The following is a 21,656-nucleotide window of genomic DNA, read 5'->3' as shown; positions in this document are numbered from 1 at the left end:
GTCTGGCTGCAGCTTGGCGCTTGCACTCTCAGACTTGCATTCTCAGGCTTGCACTCTCAGACACTTGCGCTTCCGCTAGCGACGTCACTTGCAGGCTTTATTATTTTTTATTTTGTTCTATTTATTGATTACTTTTTGTTTGAATCTCTCAACATTTTACAACAGTAGCCAGGTGGTGAAGACAAGAAAAAAGAAACTAAATTACGAAGTCACTTGCAATCGCCACTTGCACTCTCCGATACCAGCGATGTCACTTGCAGTCGACACAAATCCTGTGTTGCCAATGGAGACAATAAGCAAGCCTGAGAATGCACGTCTGAGAGTGCAAGCGCCAAGCTGCAGCCAGACCCTTTTGATGAGCTCGCTCACCTTAACCTCAGGACCATGTTCACCGCTCCCTGAACTCTCGAGGGTTTCTCCAACGGTTGAACCTGAACACAAACACACAACATGATGGTAAGTTGCTTGCTTTTGCCGAAGTGTTCAAGATGTTGAGGTTAAAAGATCTTTACACAGCACGCACTGCAGCTTACGGTCTTGAGGAAATCAGGTTTTTACTGGATATGTGAAGCGAAATTACTCTAGTCAACTCATATTATGACTGAAGCAAGGCAGAAAAATACTGAAGCTAACAGTGTCAAACTCTAATTAGCATATAAGTACATAAACACACATTTTCGGTAAAGCAGTCCATTTTTATTTAGGAATCCACTAAATATTGGTACCATACCATATGTTATCAGTAAAAACTACAAATCTTTTCATTTATTTTAATATAACAGCTGATAATGGATATCTATATTGGCCAGTATTGGATATTGAATTTTGCATGCCTTTATTTTTACATTTAGATTACCTTTGAAGCCATCTAATGCTCACTAAAAATCAGTGTTGTTTTATCGACTATAAAACAAAACAAAAAAAAGTTTTCATTAATTGAAATAAAAGGAAATATAAATATTAGATGAAAATCTTATAACTAAAATGACTAAAATTGAAAAAAATAAATTAAATCTAAATAGAGATATAGAAATAAAATGATTAATAGAGCATAATATATAAAAAATAAAAATGACAAAATCCCTTAACAAAATTACTAAAAATTAAACTAAAATAAAAATGAAAACACATTTTTTTATATTAAATACAATAACTAAAAGCAATAGTAAAAAAAAAAAATAATAATCTTAAGCAAATCTTAAAATGAATATGCATTTTTCAAACAGTATATTATAATGTTGTGATGCAAACATGTACTTATGTACTGATTTAAAATGATTGATTTCTAGTATTTAGTTACATTTTTTTCATTCACTCAGGCAAAATAGTATTTCAATTTTAATTTTAACATTTTAATATCAGCCATGTATTTTTATTAGCCATAACAAAAGTTTAATAATGGTGCATTTTTTTATTTTAATAAACTAAGCTATTTATTTTAATTATTGATGCTTAAATTCTGATGTTAATCAACATTTCTGTCACTTTGCTCAGGTTCATCAGGTTCTGCCACAATGCATCAGGCTTATATTATCAATAACTAAAATTAAACTTAAAAGTTGAAGAACTAGAATTACTAACTTTAAATAAATAAAAACTAAAACTGAACTAAAAATAAATTAAACCTAAACAGTAATGTTTAAAAAAACAACAAAAAATGAGAAAAATTAGAAAAACACTTTAAAATGTCCTAAAATTTAAACTAAAATTAAAACGAAAACTGAAAAAATAACAGCGGATTTAAAATATTAATAAAAAATATAATTGTATAGCAACGCTCTGGTATAATAGTGCCTTCTTCACAAAGGATAAACGCAACTGAAAGAAGCTAGTCTTTGTGTCCGAAACGCGGCTCTGATGCATTAAAATGCTCCCTACGCAGGCGGCTCACTAGGTTTGGGACCAGAGACTCTTTTCCAGATGCTGCAGCAGGCATTCACTCTCACTCTTTATTTGAAATATTAAGTTGAATAGGCTCCCTCAAGGCAGTCGGCCCCCAGGGTTGTGTCCAGACTGCCCAGAGACCAGCCGCCTCACAGCACAGAGCATCAGGGCCACCGAATCAAGACAAATCACAGCAACACTGTCAGCGCCGGCCGGGCCTCACCTGGGGATGCTGAATGGACAGGTCCTCTAGCGGGAGACTGTTAGCGTTCACTTCACCCTGCAGAGGAAAAATGGAGTGCTTAAGAGCAAAGGACGGTACAGAAAGACATCTCTCCACCCCTCACTGTTTCTTTTCATTCCCTCCAAGGACACTTCTTCAGCAGCTGGGGAAATGGGTTTTCTACAAGCTCAAAGGCTGAGCTAAAAGTCATGGCGTTTGGTAATCCAGTGAGAGAAAATATGAGTGGAACATGGCTGTGTGCACTCAGACAGTAGGAAATAAGATCTGTGTTTGCGCTGCTTAATTGCTATTTGTCCAATACAGTCGAATAGGTCACACTTGTTAATTATTTAATACGCAGTTTATTAGGCAAACAGCGCAATCCCTCGATACTCTCAATTAAATGATCAAATGATACTTCAGTCGTTAATTAAATCTATTCACAGCCAAACATAGTCAGTCAAGCCCCCTGTGTCTGAGATCATATTTACAGCATTTACAGTTTACAGCTGTAGCGTAAATCCAAAGACAACATGAAATAGGAATCATGACCTATTTTACTTCTGTAATATCACATATACACGTGTATCACATACACAAACGGGGTTTTAAAAAGATTTTCAATGTTTTTGAAAGAAGTCTCATCAAGCCTGCATTTATTTGATCAAAAATAAAGTGAAAAGCATAATATTGTGAACGAACAGTATTAATTTGAAACAGAAATGTTTTGTAGTATTACAAATGCCTTTAATGTCACTTTTGATCAATTTAATGCATCTTTGCTGAATAAAAATCTTTTTTTTTAAATCATACTGACACATTGCTATGCACTTGCTAGGGTGTTTTGGTTACCTGGACATTCGCTGCTAGGATGTTTTGGGCATTACCATGCATTTTACAAGAATGCTTTGGGTGGTTACCAGGGCGTTGCCATGCGTTTTACTAGAATGTTTTGGGCGGTTACCAGGGTGTTGCCATGCGTTTTACTAGAATGTTTTGGGCGGTTACCAGGGCGTTGCCATGCATTTTACTACGGTGTTTTGGTGGTTAGCAGGGCATTGCTATGTATTTTGCTAGGGTGTTTTGGTGGTTACCAGGGCATTGCCGAGTGTTTTACTAGAATGTTTTAGGTGGTTACCAGGGCGTTGCTATGCATTTTACTAGTGTGTTTTGGGTGGTTACAGGGCATTGCCATGTGTTTTTCTAGAATGTTTTGGGTGTTTACCAGAGCGTTGCTATACATTTTACTAGGGTGTTTTGGATGGTTACCAGGGCGTTGCCATGCGTTTTACTAGAATGTTTTGGGTGGTTACCAGGGAGTTGCCATGCGTTTTACAAGAATGTTTTGGGTGGTTACCAGGGCGTTGCCATGCATTTTACTAGGGTGTTTTGGTGGTTACCAGGGCATTGCTATGTATTTTGCTAGGGTGTTTTGGGTGGTTACCAGGGCGTTGCTATGCATTTTACTAGGGTGTTTTGGTGGTTACCAGGGCATTGCCGTGTGGTTTACTAGAATGTTTTGGGTGGTTACCAGGGTGTTGCTATGCATTTTACTAGGGTGTTTTGATGGTTACCAGGGCATTGCTACGTATTTTGCTAGGGTGTTTTGGTGGTTACCAGGGCATTGCCGCGTGTTTTACTAGAATGTTTTAGGTGGTTACCAGGGCGTTGCTATGCATTTTACTAGTGTGTTTTGGATGGTTACCAGGGCGTTGCCATGCTTTTTACTAGAATGTTTTGGGTGGTTACCAGGGCGTTGCCATGCATTTTACTAGGATGTTTTGGGTGGTTACAAGGGCGTTGCCATGCGTTTTACTAGAATGTTTTGAGTGGTTACCAGGGCATTGCTATGCGTTTTACTAGAATGTTTTGGGTGGTTAAGAGGTTGTTACTATGCTGTTGCTAAGGTGTTTTGGATGGTCACCAGGGTGTTGCCATGTGTTTTACTAGAATGTTTTGGGTGGTTACCAGGGCATTGCCATGCGTTTTACTAGAATGTTTTGGGTGGTTACCAGGGTGTTGCCATGCGTTTTACTAGAATGTTTTGGGTGGTTACCAGGATGTTGCCATGCATTTTACTAGAATGTTTTGGGTGGTTACCAGGGAATTGCTATGCATTTTACTAGAATGTTTTGGTGGTTACCAGGGCATTGCTATGTATTTTGCTAGAATGTTTTGGGTGGTTACCAGGGCGTTGCTATGCATTTTACTAGGGTGTTTTGGTGGTTACCAGGGTATTGCCGTGTGTTTTACTGGAATGTTTTGGGTGGTTACCAGGGCGTTGCTATGCATTTTACTAGGGTGTTTTGGTGGTTACCAGGGTATTGCCGTGTGTTTTACTGGAATGTTTTGGGTGGTTACCAGGGCGTTGCTATGCATTTTACTAGTGTGTTTTGGGTGGTTACCAGGGCATTGCCATGCGTTTTACTAGAATGTTTTGGGTGGTTACCAGGGTGTTGCCATGCGTTTTACTAGAATGTTTTGAGTGGTTACCAGGGCATTGCTATGCGTTTTACTAGAATGTTTTGGGTGGTTAAGAGGTTGTTACTATGCTGTTGCTAAGGTGTTTTGGATGGTCACCAGGGTGTTGCCATGTGTTTTACTAGAATGTTTTGGGTGGTTACCAGGGCATTGCCATGCGTTTTACTAGAATGTTTTGAGTGGTTACCAGGGCATTGCTATGCGTTTTACTAGAATGTTTTGGGTGGTTAAGAGGTTGTTACTATGCTGTTGCTAAGGTGTTTTGGATGGTCACCAGTGTTTTGGGTGGTTACCAGGGCGATTTTGCTAATTTTGCTAGGGTGTTTTGGTGGTTACCAGGGCATTGCCGTGTGTTTTACTAGAATGTTTACCAGGGCGTTGCTATGCATTTTACTAGGGTGTTTTGGTGGTTACCAGGGCATTGCTATGTATTTTGCTAGGGTGTTTTGGTGGTTACCAGGGCATTGCCGTGTGTTTTACTAGAATGTTTTAGGTGGTTACCAGGGCGTTGCTATGCATTTTACTAGTGTGTTTTGGGTGGTTACCAGGGCATTGCCATGTGTTTTTCTAGAATGTTTTGGGTGGTTACCAGAGCATTGCTGTGTGTTTTACTAGAATGTTTTAGGTGGTTACCAGGGCGTTGCTATGCATTTTACTAGTGTGTTTTGGGTTGTTACCAGGGCATTGCCATGTGTTTTTCTAGAATGTTTTGGGTGGTTACCAGAGCATTGCTATGCGTTTTACTAGGGTGTTTTGGATGGTTACCAGGGCGTTGCCATGCATTTTACTAGAATGCTTTGAGTGGTTACCAGGGCATTGCTATTCGTTTTACTAGAATGTTTTGGGTGGTTACGAGGTTGTTACTATGCGGTAGCTAAGGTGTTTTGGATGGTCACCAGGGTGTTGCTATGCGTTTTACTAGAGTGTTTTGAGTGGTTACCAGGGCATTGCTATGCGTTTTACTAGAGTGTTTTGGATGGTCACCAGGGTGTTGCTATGCGTTTTACTAGAATGTTTTGGGTGGTTACCAGGACGTTGCTATGCATTTACAAAGGTGTTTTGGATGGTTACAAGATCGTTGCTATGTATATTTCTAGGTTGTTTTGGCTGGTTACTAGTTGGTTGCTGTCTAGCCTGGACCAAAGAGTCCATACAAGTTTTTATGATATTCTTGTCTATAAATATTGTCCTGGTCCTTCCTTCAACATACGTCTTTTATTGTCGGTTTCATTTTTCTAATAAAAATAATAGCGCAAATTATATATCAGAAATATTTTATAAAGGCTGCAAACACTAAAACAATAACTAAATATCTATTTGTCTCCTGGTCAACATTAACCAACAGCCTGTACTACCGAAAAAGTAAGTTGTTTCAGAAACGGAGCAAGTTTTGATGAAAGACAAACATTACTGTACTTGCACTGAAGAATCATTCACATTAAGCCGGTAACGTGCATTACGTAAAGTAAAGAGGGCCAGTTTTGATTTCATGTCGACACACTCAAAGCAGCGATGCATTACCCCACACAGCTAATTAAACCTCAAACATTCTGAAAGGTAAAAGAGAGAATGACTGTAACTTACATGCTGGTTTTCGTCTTTGACCCTGCGTGACTGCAAAAGCAATAACGAGACAGGATTCAATTATGTTCTCGCTCTCGCACAAAGTACGACAGACAGATGTAGCTATTTGTGTGGGAGTGTAATCAGCACTTGCTCATTTGCATTCCATAATAAACAATAAACACAAGAACAACGTCTCCAGCTTCATTAGCAGCCACTGATTTGTGGACGCTTCGCTTCGGGGGCTCTGATTGTTTCTTCCTGTCGGAGACGTTTTAGCATTATATATTTCACATTTCTGAGAGAAAAAGGCCCCTCGGCTTTGATCAAATGGTGTGCGTCACCTGTATGGTACAGGCAGAGCGTTTATGATAAAATACTAAGAGAGCTTGAGGTGTGCTGCTCGGCTTTACATCAGAGAAAGTGCAGTTGTTCAAATCTCATATGTGGGTTAAATGCAAATTCATACCGAAGGCATTATTTTTACAGTAAAGTCCAAAACTCTGAGACCACTAGTGAAAATGTGTACATTTTGCAGTTTTTCAACTGAATGCATTACATCTTCTGAAAACAAATTATAAATTTGTGTGAGAAACAGACCATAATTTAATGTTATCAATTATCTACTGTTAAACACTGCTACTGGATCATTCAGCGAGTCTGATTCATGACTGATTTAAATCATTCAGATAAACTGATTCATTTAAAAGATCACACTCAAAAGAGATATTCGTTAATGAATCAGTTCAAAGTCAGTATGTTTATTACACAATATAAACATATAATTGTATATATATGATAACAATGTTTTAAATAATAAGTTCAAGTTCAGTCTGTTTATCACACTAAAATATTGTATGATTTCAGAAGGTGTGTAATATAAAGTAAATTATATAAAAATATTTATAAATAAATGTTTATTTTGTAATTAATAAAAATGTTAATTAATCAGTTCAAGTTCAGTCTATTTATTACATAAAAATACTGTATATGACTTCAGACGGTATGGAATATAAAGTAAATAATATATTAATATTATAAATGAATGCATTTTTATAATACTTTTTTAGAAATAAACAATTTCATTAATTAGTTTAAGTTCAATCTGTTCATCACAAAAATACTGTATATGACTTCAGAAGGTATGGGATATAAAGTAAATCATATATAAATATTTCTGAATAAATACATTTCTCTCCCTCTCTCTCTGCATATATATATATATATATATATATATATACTGTTCATTACACAAAAATATTGTATGACTTCAGAAGGTGTAGAATATGATGTTAATAATATCTAAATATTTTTGAAAAATATTTTTACATATATTGATTTATAAATAAACATCGTAATGAATCAGTTTAATTTCAGTCTCTTCTTCACACAACATATTCTATGATTCCAGAAGGTGTGGAATATAGAGTTAATAATAAATAAATATTTATAAATAAACAATTTATAAATTAAACATAAATACATATTATACATATATTTATAAATAAACCATTTTTATAAATAAAATGTTCATTTTTGAACAAACTATCCCTTTAAGAATGATGATTCACATCCAGGCCACACTTACCCTTCCGTGATTGACAGCAGCCTTCCCCTCCTCACTTATCGCGTCCATTTCATCATCACTCCACTCCCAGTCTCCATCCTCGGTCTTGTGCAGATGACCACTCGACCCTGGAACCCTTCTGACCTGCGGGAGTGAACGGGACACACCGTCAAACTCACAATAGTGTGCACACAGCAGTGACTCCACACTTTTCCAGCAGACTTGGTGCTGAAAGTATGTTCTCATTCGTTTTCTCCATAAGCGTTTCAAAATATTTTTAGAGTTTTGGAACCAAACTAATTACAAATTACATTTATATCAGCTGAAATCATGCAGACTTGTTTCTACAGAAGCATATCACTGTTTACCATCTTCAGAGCTCATGCCAGGTCCAACTTGGTATGTTTACAAATGATTGTTAAAAATCAATTTCTCTATGGAGGAAATGAATGGCATTTGTACTTTCGGAAGCCTACTGTTGTGCTCTACAGCGTCCCGCTTCGGAGTAATATAACAAAGAGTGAAAAATTTAAGGGGGTCTGAATACTTTCCGTACCCACTGTATATAGTCTGTGCTGAACTTACAGGGCTTATTTCTTTGGGTCAGTGAAGTGAGCTTTAATTCATCTCCCGGCCATAACTTCAACAAAAAGGCCAGCTTTTTTTGAGGCCTGCTCAGTGTCTGTAACCAGTGCTGAAATATTCCACTATCTGCTCTTTTCAGCAGGACACATCTTTCAAAACATGCTAAAGTTTAATCTGGCTAACAAGATCTCAATGTGCATTGAAGTACGGCAAATCAGGGGATCAGCTCAACTCCTGAAACCATGCAATTCTGCTCAACAACATCCCTAAATTCCTGTCACTTAGACAAGTCTTTTCTCAGTCTGGCAAGCTCTAATCTGATCGGCTGACTTTACACAATTTCCGAGAATAAGGGCACACTGGTTTTACTATCCGTCCAACAGGAAATCAATTCACGTCTACAATGTACCAGGTTGACAAGATGAACACTGGTCACTTGCTAAAGTTTGCCAAGTTAGTGATATCAAAACTTCGAAAGATGCTTGTTAGTAGCATGTGAATTGATGTGAAATAAATTCTTAAAAATATATATTTATATTGAAAATAATGTTTCTTATGACAATTTTCAAAGTTATGTAAATTTGATAGATTTGATACATTACTTATATTTTTAATAATATGCATACTGTATATAATATTTATTAGGTATTATTTATATTCACAATATACACATTTTAATGGATTAATAATTAAAAATACTAATATAAGAATAAGGTTTATCACAATGTTCAAAGTAATGAAAATTTGATACATTTGTATTTTTGTTAAAAAATAATTATTACAAATATACCTATTTTAATAATACAAATTTATATAACTTAAAAAATAAACCCAAAAGATACTAAAAATAAAAATGATTCTCATGACAATTTTCTAAGTAATAGTAGACCCATCAACAAATAAAAATAAAATAAATAAAATAAAATAAAATAATGTCAGTGTCACACCCCTGGACTGTCTGTGTTGTGTTTTGCTCCCCATGTTCTCCCCGTGACCTAGTTTCTCCCTCGTGAACGTTTCATCATGCCCTTATTTGGTTTTTCCTGTTCCCATTGTGTTTCATTGATTCCAGGTGTGTCTCGTTATCCCCTCGTTCAGTCTGTATATAAAGTGTGTTCTGCCCCTTGTTTCCTGTCCGGTATTGTTCGTCTATCTCCTGTGCGTTCCTGTGAATGTTTAAAGACTCTTCTGATTATAATTCTCCTGCGTGCTCCTCATTCCTCGCTCCAACACAGTAATAGCAGACCGTGACAGAATACCAGACCTTACCAAAAGTAAGCGGCGCCCCTTCTCCCAGTTTTTGTTTACCTGTTTTGAAAGTGTTTTGTGTTTTCTGTTTCCCCCCCCTGGGATCATGGAAACCGCCGCGAGATTCGCCGCCCTAGCCGTAAGAGATCTTCCCTTCGTGGAGTACGCCCGGGAATTCTGCGGGCTCAAATTTTTTTGGGGGGGGGCTATAGAAATCGGGCCGTAGAGGCCAGGCCGAGTGCCGAGGCCAAGGTCACAGAGGCTGCTCCGCCATGGCCCTCTGAACTGTCTGCTCTGCCATGGCCCTCTGAACTGTCTGCTCCGCCATGGCTCCCTAGTCTGCCTGCTCTGCCATGGGTCCCGGAATGGGTACCGCCCTGGAGGCCGTCCGTCCCATGTAAGCCTGTCCCTAGAGGCCTCCAGAGCGTGACAGTCAGATAGTCTCTTCTAGTCTAAGGGGCTGTTTACACCTGGTCACTTCATGCATTTTGTCTGATCGGATAGCTATCCAATCGTGAAAAGGCCTGGTGTAAATGCCCTCCAAAACGCATTCGAGACGGATATAAATCTGATCGCTCAAACCACTTCAGGAGGTGGTCTGGGCCGCATTCCAGACGAAACAGGACAAGTGTAAATGCATCTGGTTGTTGAAACCACGTATGTAAATTTTACTCCTCCCAAAATGATAAAATAATAAACGTGTGAGAGCGTGTTATAGGCTATATGACATTATAGCCAGATATGATTGCGCTAATGCAACACGCATCGCAGTGGACGAGTAGCGGAGTATCTCTTCAGCAAGCCGACATGCAAACTGCCGCGAATGAAAAAGTAATATGCAGACGGTCAACACACAATCATCTTCATTAAAAGTAGTAAGACAAACTTATCTTTCCAGTGCTCTCCTATTGCGGTCATTGATCTTGACATGAGCTGATAATTAATCAAATCCAGCTCTTATCTTTTGATTTCATTGACGTGAACTCTGACCGTGAATTGCGATGACACATTTATGTGGCCAAGTGTAAATGGAAACGTTTTAACAAATCAGATAGATCCGATCAGCAAAAACGCATGAAATGACCAGGTGTAAACAGGCCCTAAGTGTGAGGTTCAAAAGTCTGGTACTACACGAGACTATTAAGAGTTACAGCTAGTTCCATCCATTTAATCCCAGAACCGGCGATAACTATATCAAAAAAGGCACAGAAGACCTTAAATCCACTGGATGTCTGTGAAATATGAGGCACTAGACTGTGGAGATCAGACAGCGTCCAATCAATGACACTTTCTGAAGTTTGCTCTCTTCTGAGAGGCTATTGACAAAATCATATTGGCCTGATCGAGAAACTCAGTCGATCCGCAACATATACATCCAGCCGCCCCGTCCTGACACACAGACACACTGTCTTCCAGGAGATTTGCTCTGCTTCCAGTTCAAGACGAGAGGTGAAACATGGCACACACACACACACGTCTAGAGGCGAGAAGCACTAAGTAAGTGTTCTGCGAGTGAGATAACATGTACCCGTTTCCCAGCATCCTCTGTGTGCTGATTCCTCTGCTCGGGATCCTTCAAAATAACACACAAACAAAGCAACAAATAAGCATCAGCGCATGATGACAAACTGCACCTGCGGGCTGTGTGCTTACGAATAACATGAGTGGGTCAGCGGCACAGAGCGCTCAAACACACACTCGCTGTCATTTACGGACATTATGTAAGCTCAAATAGCCAGCAGTAAATTGCTCTCTTAGAAAACTTAATGCGCAATCGAGTGTTGTGATGCAGACATTCAATTACAAAAACAAATCATTACAATGCTGAAAGAGAAAGACAAAAGAACATCTTTAGAAATAATATTTTAAAAAACTATCTAAATGTATTCAGAAAATGTATTTCTGCATTTATTATTTATAATTATTTATAATTGTAGTTTTTTTAGTGCCAATGGCACAAATTCTTTTGCTCAGGCAAATTCAAAAATTAAACTAGGCCTAAATAAAATTGTATTGAATCACTTCAATGATGTTCACAATACATAAATCCTTAATATATACAGTGCCTTTCAAAAGTTTGGGATCAGTAAGATCTGTAATGTTTTTTAAAGAAGTTTCTTATGTTCACCGAGGCTGCATTTATTTGACCAAAAATACAGAAAAAACTGTAATTTTGTGAAATATTATTGCAATGTAAAATAACTGTATGTGTATATACAATATACACTACTATTCAAAAGTTTGGGGTCAGTCATTTTTTTTCTTTTTTTTAAAGAAATTAATACTTTTATTCAGCAAGGATGTGTTAAATGGATACAAAGTGATAGTAAAGACTTATATTGTTAGAAAAGATTTCTATTTTGAATAAATGCTGTTCTTTTTAGCTTTTTATTCAGAGAATAAAAGAAAAAAGTATCACAGTTTCCAAAAAAAATATTAAGCAACACCAATGATAAATCAGCATATTAGAATGATTTCTGAAGAATCATGTGACACTAAAGACAGAAGTAATGATGCTGAAAATTCAGCGCTGCATCACAGAAATAAATTATATTTTAAAGTATATTAAAATAGGAAATCCATATTAGAAATTGCAAAAATATTTCATAATATTAATGTTTTTTCTGTATTTTATCATCATTTTCTGTTTTTTATTATCAAATAAATGCAGACTTGATGAGCATAAGAGACTCCATTAAAAATCATAAATCACCAAAGAACATCTTTAGAAATTATTTTAAGTAGGCCTATCCAAATTTATTCATCTTTATTTCTGCTCTACTGTATACATACATCATATGCTTTGGCAGTACAGTAAATGTTTATAGTCGTGTCACTAAAGCTTTGTTCACTGAAATGAGAAGAGAGAAATAAAGACAGTTTTATAGCTAGATATTCTGATTTACATCTATAATTCAGTACCAGGTATAACTCAATAACAAGAGATTATTAAAATTTCAGCTGAAAATAATTCAAAATAATGTGCTCCAGCATGAGAGTCAACAGCAGAGATGCTGCGAGGAACAAAGCAGCAAGCTGCTCTGCCCCCTACTGGACACAAACCACAAACACTCAACTTCACCAGACACACACATGAATTACACAGATGAAAAACATCTCATATATTATTAATGGTATAAGTGAAGACATACATTACACATTATCTATGGTCAAAATGACACAATCTTGACTCCTTTCAACTATCACAGGTTTGTACCAAGAAGGTCAAGTTATATGAGATGGCAGAAATTACAGGATAAAATCTAGTATAAAATAATCAAGATGTTCATGCATAAAATTCTAAATTATCTCTCTGTCCTATCTATCTATCTATCAGGATCTTATTTTGCCCAGGTAATTTTAAAGTACATCAAACTGAATGAAAAATCATACAGAGAATTCATTGAATTTCTTCTATGATGTACAACTGATATTAAAATCTAACAATTAATTTGATATATGGTATTTATGATATATATTTGTGGGCCGAAAAATGTATAATATATTTAGGTTGCCTCTCTGGAGACTGAAATAAAGAAAAATAAGTCTTATTAAAAGGCTAAAATTTTTTGGGGGGAAAATTTCATAAACCTTTTACTATTTACAATTTAAAATATATATATTTTTAATTATTTCATAATGTTTTTATTAGTATATATTATTCATAAAATATTATATTTTAAAATAAATATTATATATTAACATTTTATTAATCCTTTGTTTTATTATTAACAAAGTTAGTCAAAGCGTGGTCTAATCGACATAGAGGAAGCTATTTTGTTGTCATGCAGCAATTAAATTATATCTCAGAGTCAAGGTCATTTAATTTTTTTCAGGTCAAACTGAATTAAAAAAATGCTTTAAAAATTATTATATTTGTAAAAAAATATTTTAGACCTAAAAGAATTTTCAAAAAATTATATAAGTTCTTTGGTTGCTTTTAAATGAGGCTGTGTTTGAAAACTCAAAGGCCAAATGAAGCACACAATAAAATCATGATATATACAGTGTTTCGCTCTAGTGGACGTCACTGACGAAACGCTTTGAAATTCCAAGGTCAAATACTGATTCTCTCCACAGCGGGCCGAACAGAACCGCGGCTGCTAATATTCAAGTCCTATGAAAGGTCTCACGGTGAGGAGAAAGAAAGACAGAGCAAGAAAGAGAATGACAAAGACGGAGCGAGGCAGACAACCACAGAGAGAGAGAGAGATAAAGGAATACAGACAGAGGCAGAGGAAGTGAGGTAAGGAAGAGAAATGGTGTTTGTCAGGAGTTGTTCAGGTCAGAGAGTCCTTCCATGACAGCATCTCTCTCTCTTTCTCCGCGGGCTACGGCTATGCTGACTGGATACATAATGTGGGAGTGAGGCTGGGTCACAATCGCACACAAACACATCAGCAATGAGGACAGACACCAGGTGACAGAAAGGACACACACATACTGCTGACACTGACACATCCTTCATCATAATATTCATGAGGGTCGTGATCCAATTTCATAATTCACATTTTTAGTACACTACACTCCAGACTCACACCGTAGCCATGTCTGAAACCTGAAAAACGCTGCCTGCGCAGGCACTACACAAACGTACTATTCATCAAAGAATCCTGAGAGAAAATCAGGGTTTCCACAAAAATATGAAGCAGTACAACTATTTTTAACATTGATAATAATGAGAAATGTTTCTTGAGCAGCAAATCAGAATATTTGAATGATTTCTGAAGGATCATGTGAAGACTGGAGCAAAATGATGCTGAAAATTAAGCGCTGCATCACAGAAATAAATTACATTTTAAAATATTCAAAAAGAAAACCGTTATTTGAGATCATAATTACATTTCACAATTTCATTGTTTTTACTGTATTTTTAATCAAATAAAAGCAGCCTATTTTCGAATTAAAAGACTTCATTAAAAAATATAAAAAAAACGATCTCAAACTTTTGAAATTAAATTAAATTAATTCACAAACATATTGATATGATATAAAGAAAAAAAGTCTCACTAAAAGGCTGAAATCATTCAAAAAGGATCAATTAATAAACCCTAATGTAAATTCATATTATAATAATTATAATATTATAATTAATATTAGACAGACAGATATAGACAGACAGACAGACAGACAGACAGACAGACAGACAGACACACAGACAGACAGACAGACAGATATAGATAGATAGATAGATAGATAGATAGATAGATAGATAGATAGATAGATAGATAGATAGATAGACAGACAGACAGACAGACAGACAGACAGATACACACATACATACAAAAATTATGAATAAAGAACACATTAAAATAGTCATATTGTTCAACATTTAAATTAATTCACAAACATATTGATGTGAAAAAATCACTTGACCTCTGGTCATAAATGATTCTCTTAATCATTAACTCTTAATTTAAGTATTAATTAAGTAACTCTGTAATTCCTGTACACATTATCTAAACATCCTTACAGGTTTTTTTTTTTATTGCTTTGGCGCAATTTTCACAAGCAACTGGTACATTTTCCAAACTCTTAGTACTAATATCCCAACAGATCATCAAAAGTGCACTGTTTTCAAACATTTCAGCATATTTTCAATTGCGTTAGTACAATACACACAATCACAAAATATCCTTTTCACTACACAAAATAATGTTTCATCTATATAAATGTTTCATTCACAGCAACTGCCTTTCATAAAGCTATTACTATCAAACTTTTCATTAGCATGACTTCTCATTCAGTTTAATGCATTTATCTATTATTTAATCTAACATCATCTTATCTATAAATATAGATTCAATAAATATTTCGTTTCTATAGAACGTGATTGCAATTTAGGTATAACCAAATGCACTGAATTATTTTTACACTAAAAGTGATTTATCTAAGATTATAACCACTATTTTGTAAGGGTGTGTGTGGTTCAGGTAAACCCTATTTTATGGGGACAAACTGTCCCCACAAAAATAGCAATATCTGAAATCATTGTCCTTTTTTGGGTCCAATGAGAAAAAAAATAATTTTCGTAAGGGTAGGTTTAATGTAGGGGGAGACAGTATAAAACCCATTACTCCTATGGAATGAACCATAATGATAGGAATACCTGTGTGTGTACCTACTTACTGTAATATTTTGGGGACAAATTGGTACCCAGATATAAAAAAAAATTGACAAAATCACCTAAAACCTTCCTTTGAGGACATCATCATTTGTAAAACCGTGTGTTTTGATATTTGTGGACATACAGCAGGAGACAAGGGAGAGGAACTGATCAGAGATTGATCAGAGACTCCGGTCCTCGCGCCGACGAGGCGCCGCCCTCCCGCCCCCCCCCCCCCCCGCGGGGGGGGGGGGGGGGGGGGGGGAACAATCCAACGCTCTCCATTGACTGGAAGCTGCCTCCTTGTCATCTTATAACAAAAAACTTATAACAAAAAACAGAGCAATGCCAAAAAGCTGCTATGTGACAAGGTGTACAGTAAACAAGCTAAAGAAAGCCAGAACTACACTGTAAAAAAAATTCTGTAGTTCTTACAAAATAATTTTGGCAGTTGTGGTTGCCAGAATAATTTTGTAAAAAATACAGAAAAACTGTGAAACTTTTGTGTCCTAAACGCTCGTTTTTTTGGGTCGACAGCTTATAAAAACGTAGTTCTGGCTTGTTTACTGTACACCTTGTCACATAGCAGCTTTTAGGCATTGCTCTGTTTTTTGTTATAAGTCAGAAAAGACAAGGAGGCAGCTTCCCACGATAGACAGTCAAAGGAGAGCGTTGGATTGTCCACCCCCCCTTCCTTTGGGCGTGGTCTTCAGATTATGACGCGTTGCACTGTCTCTATAGAAGCATTACCATGGCAAAGACTGCACGTTACTATAACTCACCCTTCATCTGAAAAATTCAGCTAGAATATAGATTCAGTGATATTGCACAGTGAGGACATTTACTGCATTGACAGTAGACTCTGTTCTAGCACAAAACCTTATGGCCATGTCATACCTTCATCACACCTTTTGTGATAAATACCTTTACAAACATTATTGATTGTATGTGAGATATGCAAGTTAGGTAATGTAAGTGTATTTTCTAACATGACAGTTATTGCCTGTATTACTGTAATTATTTCAGCAACAAAGGTGATTTGAAACATGAATCTTGCATTGTTTGCTCTTGAATGAACTGATTGTTAAAAGTACTAAATTGAAAGAAGATCATACGGTTGTGTTTTGGTGATTAATTCAAATGTTCTCAATACATATCACAATGATCTTGTGTTTTGAAACAATGATGAAAATATGCACAACTACAATGAAATCATGAGATCAGGTTTTGAAAGAATGACTAGTGGTGTTACAAGTGATCGGTTTAAAGGTTTGTATACTAAGAGTTTTGAAAATGTACACTTTACTTGCGAAAATAGTACCAAACCAATTTAAAAAAAACTGTAAAACAATATTTATTATTTTAATCTTTATCGTTAATTATTTTAAGTATAATATTTTCAAATAATTGTTTTAAAGCATAAAACTCACTCAGTTTAGTTAAATTTATGCTTGAAACAAGAAAGCTGCCTATTGGGTTTAGATAAATAACTAATTTAAAATTAACTCTCTGTAAAAAGGTCTTAACTTTTTGCAATTTTGCTTGCGATGCAATGCATTGACTGCCGCTGGGAGGACAGACAGTGATCGATCACCTGAAAGAGTTGGATACGGTCATTGGGTAGAGAAACCACAGCGACTGACCTCCAGCGCCTTAATCACTGTTAGTGTGAACGTCCCTTACAGCGGTTTGTTAACACGGTTTCAGCTGATGAGCTTCACTACTGCACCATCCCACTAACAACTCCAATATCCCCACCCAGGTGCTGCAAATAACGTTTCAGATCTTTAATTAAACCTACATTTCCCAGAGGTTCCCTTCCCTGAATACAACGCGTCGGATGACTGCAACTGTTGTCAAATCTAACAAGTACGCATGGGCTCCGTTCCACCCAGACAACAGCCACTACGTCTGTTTCTCCCTCCCTTCCATTAATACTGTAATTCATTGAGAAGAGTCTATTACTGAAAGCACAACTAGTTTTCTCTGAGCACTTCAGACAACTAAAAAACCATCACACATCAACAAAATCAATTCTAAATGGATCTGCTGTAGTGATTATTCTTTACAAGTCCGACTCTAAATACGCCTGTGTGGCTGCGCGGTAATCTGCCGGGCGGCTTTTAAGTGCACTCATTCGGTCACCTACTGTGCAATAAATCCCTTTATCAGTAAAAAACACCTTTTTTGACGCAAGTCGTTCAACCTAAAAAAACACTATTATGAACGAACCACAAGGAAGTCTGCATGCATTTAGGAGCTTCTCTCAATTCTCTTGTTTGTGTAGCTGGAGAATATAGCAATAATAATAATAATAATAATAGTAATTAAAAAAAACTTGCAATAAAATACACATAAATAGAAATAAAATAGAATGTAAACAAATAAAAACCTTTACCTTATTTTATGTATCTTTTTCATTTTGTTTATCTTGATTCTGAAATGTTACTAAAATAACTAAAACTCAAATAAAAAAATAAATAGACATTAAAAGAAAACTAATAAAAACAAAAAACTCAATTACTAAAACAAATTACTGTAATACTATAATTACGGTAATTAAAATGAAAACAAAAAATATTAAAATAACTATTTATAAATATTGATACCAAAACTACACTGTGTATGTGTGTATGTTGTAAAAAAATTATTTTTGATTAAAAAAGAACATTCAAAATGTTTAATTAAAACAAATACAATAAAATAAAATAATCAAGGCTTTTTTAACTAAATTAACATAATATTTAGTAAGTTTCATTCACAAGTTAACCATTAATGTGCACTAATATTACACTACTAATTAATAATGCATATATTATTTTCATGAAAACACTTTAAAGAGATTTCCATGACCAATTTTGAGTAATTATGCAAATTATTGAATTGTTGAGACTCAATTCAATAAAATTACAGTTTGAACTGAGTCATGGAAATGACTCAAACTTAAACTAAAAGTAATACGTTTAAAATATTAACTAATGATAACAAACTAATAAGTTAATACATTTAAATCAGAGATGCTATTAAAACATCTAATGACTTGCAAGACAAGGATTGCAGACTTAACCTAATGGCACAGTCTTTTGCAAACTGAATGTGCAAATAAATAGCAATATTCACAATGTTTATATCACCAGCAAAATCTCTGTCAATATTCTATATATGCACAGCATATTTCCCTCAGTCTGTCAGCTGCACCTCAACACAACACCAGCAAACCCACATTTGCAAACACCAACATCTCCCCATCATTTCAGCCCATCAATGTCACAGCCTCCACCGGGACATTCTGTACTCCTCCTAAATGGATGGATGTGTGCAGCTCTTTAGCCGCCATTTCTCTCATTCATTTAGTGGCTGGAGGTGTGGGGAGCTGATAGCCGACCCATAAGCACTATTACACATGTGGCCTGCATGCAAACGGCTGTTTAAATGCAGTGCCCTGTTGCCTGCATTAAAGCCCATTTTTCTTCACAGCTCATCAGAGCTCAGACACATTAGGTGTCTGCTAAAGGAATGAACTGAAACAATGACTTAAATTCAGCGTGAATGAGTTTCACACCACCTGCTTAGTAAGGAAACACACCACAAAATTAACATTTAGATGGGAGGGTCTATATCTGCATAGTGATGAAGCATAAAACATGTAAAGAAAAAAACATGAGACAGACAGACAGACAGACAGATAGGCAGAACAATGAAATGATAGACAGAATGATAGAACGATAGAACAGTAGAATGTTACAATGATAAGAGAGTGTTAGAACATTAGAATATTAGATAGAATGTTAAAATGATAGATAGAGCGACAGATAGAATGCTAGATAGAACGATAGATGGATAGAATGATAGATAGAACGTTAGATGGACAGACAGACTAAACACAGTGAACAGAGTGAGGGACAGAGTTCACCAGAGAGTCCATGCATGAACGGCTCTTACAGTAATAGGTTAGAGTGCATTCAGTATCAGAGAGACACTCAGTGAGTGTCCTGCAGTGAGAAACATTACGGCTTCCGATCCCTCAATCAAAAGCAGCCACACTGTTTAATCAATACAGAAAGCACTTTACTGAACATGAGAGCACAGAGACCCATCTGGCCTGAGGGAGAAAATACACTCAAGCGCGTGGGGAAGAATGAGACAGCGTTACCTTTTTGGCTCTTTGGCTTATATTTGGTCCTTTACTAAGCAGCTTTTCATTCAAGTACTCTCGATTCTACAACACAGAGGCAAGAGGGGGAAAATACATAGCATATATCAGTGACAGACCACTGTGAAGCACTGGTTAAAGCATTTGAAGTATGGCGGGAGAGTATACTGCCGTACCTTAGCCTTTTGGAAAAATTTACATTTCAAAAGCTCGGCTGCAGTGGGCCTGTGGAGATGAGAAAGAGCGCTTGATGCTGCCATTTTCAGACAGTTCCACATTTCAAGACACTCAACAATAAGGATTTTTTTGTTGTTGTTCTGGCCAGTAGTTCAGATATTACTTGACCTGGCGACATTTTCACTGGCCACTGTTTCAAATTTGGAGCATGCATATGCATGCATAAATAAATAAATGTGTGTGTGTGTGTGTGTTAGATCACTGTATTTTATTTAATATCAATATTATATAAATATTAATATTATATCATATCTATTTGATACATTGAATTAACTTTTACTAAGTCCATTCCAAATAAAATATTTTATATTTTATATATTTTATCAAATATAGACATTAATATAATATCTAACATAAAATACTGCTATACAATATATGTTCCATTAGTTTATTGTACAGCGAAATCTATAATTAGCCATTTATATCAATATTGCTATTGTTCTATAATTTTAAAGTATATATATATATATATATATATATATCACACAATTAAAACTATTTATAAACACTTTTGATTCAAGCCCAACATTCCAAATTATGCATTTGTAATTATGCATTATATTTAATAAAATATAATATTTGAGATCAATCTATCTAAAATAATATTTTAAAAAATAAAATAAAATTAACATATTAAAATGCTACCATACAATATACAAGTCATTAGTTTAATTTACAGTACAATGTATAATTAACTAGTAATTTATATTAATATTGTATAGTGATACTGCACAGTCATCATGTTACCATTATATCAAATTATTATAGTCCCCCACTATAGCCCTACTACCCAATGTCCATTGTGTTGACCAGATGAGGCAGCTGATATAGAAAGCAAACAGACCAGAAGCAATTTATTGTCTCAAGATCGCATTAGTTCATCCGTATCTATTTGAGCTACTTTGTCTGTGTGGCATTTCTTTTATTGACTGCGATTTATCTTTAGAGAGACCAAATGGCGAGCAAACGAAGGACAAACAATGAACTGCTATTCAATAATATACCCAACACCATTGGAATCAATATGTTTGCTTCTAGTATTAAGGCCTTTGCTGAAGCTTCTGGTCATGCAAGGAAACAATTTTGAAGTCTGCACACCATTCAGCATTCTGAGACACAAATTTACTCATTTGTGTAAACAAGTAAGGCAGGTTTGTCAATTCAGATTACCTCTTGGCAGGGTCCTTCTGAAGGCACAAGGATATAAGTTTTCTAAAAGATTTCCCATACTTCTTAAGCATCTCTTTGTCGTCAACCCCAGTCTCCAAGGTTGGAGGATCGTTCTGCAGCGTGAGCATTAAAACCTGCAAAACAGCAGAAAGACATGATCAGATATGAAAACAGATACATTAGAATGAACGAAAGAGCGATAGATAGATAAAGTAGATAGATTTATTTAGATATTTATTTATTCATTCATTCATTGACTTTTTAACACCATGCCAGCATCAAGGCTATTTTCATGGCGATCTCAAAAAGTTATAAAAGACGTTTCAAATCTACACAAGACAAAAATTCTAAAATACATTCAGGTGATACAAGACAGACAGATAGATGAATGGAATGACAGAACAAAATGGATGGATGGATGGATGGATGGATGGATGGA

The 21,656-nt window shown here is 35.8% G+C and overlaps 1 protein-coding gene across 1 annotated transcript in view; it reads right to left on the bottom strand.

The window, feature by feature from the left end:
- LOC107674756 (STE20/SPS1-related proline-alanine-rich protein kinase-like) overlaps positions 1-21,656 on the bottom strand; it is a 75,042-nt gene that overhangs the window by 49,147 nt on the left and 4,239 nt on the right. Inside the window, exons 4-10 of the mRNA XM_016468849.1 lie at positions 21,218-21,351; positions 19,987-20,035; positions 19,811-19,876; positions 7,740-7,862; positions 6,173-6,202; positions 2,108-2,164; positions 370-431 (exon numbers count right to left, since the gene is read on the bottom strand). Of these exons, the coding sequence (XP_016324335.1) occupies positions 370-431; positions 2,108-2,164; positions 6,173-6,202; positions 7,740-7,862; positions 19,811-19,876; positions 19,987-20,035; positions 21,218-21,351 (521 nt within the window). The remainder of the gene's footprint in view (positions 1-369; positions 432-2,107; positions 2,165-6,172; positions 6,203-7,739; positions 7,863-19,810; positions 19,877-19,986; positions 20,036-21,217; positions 21,352-21,656) is intronic.

This window comes from Sinocyclocheilus anshuiensis, unplaced genomic scaffold, assembly GCF_001515605.1.
Source record: "Sinocyclocheilus anshuiensis isolate Anshui unplaced genomic scaffold, SAMN03320099.WGS_v1.1 scaffold680, whole genome shotgun sequence".
Lineage (NCBI taxonomy): Eukaryota > Metazoa > Chordata > Actinopteri > Cypriniformes > Cyprinidae > Sinocyclocheilus > Sinocyclocheilus anshuiensis.
This window is presented reverse-complemented; position numbering and strand designations above follow the sequence as displayed.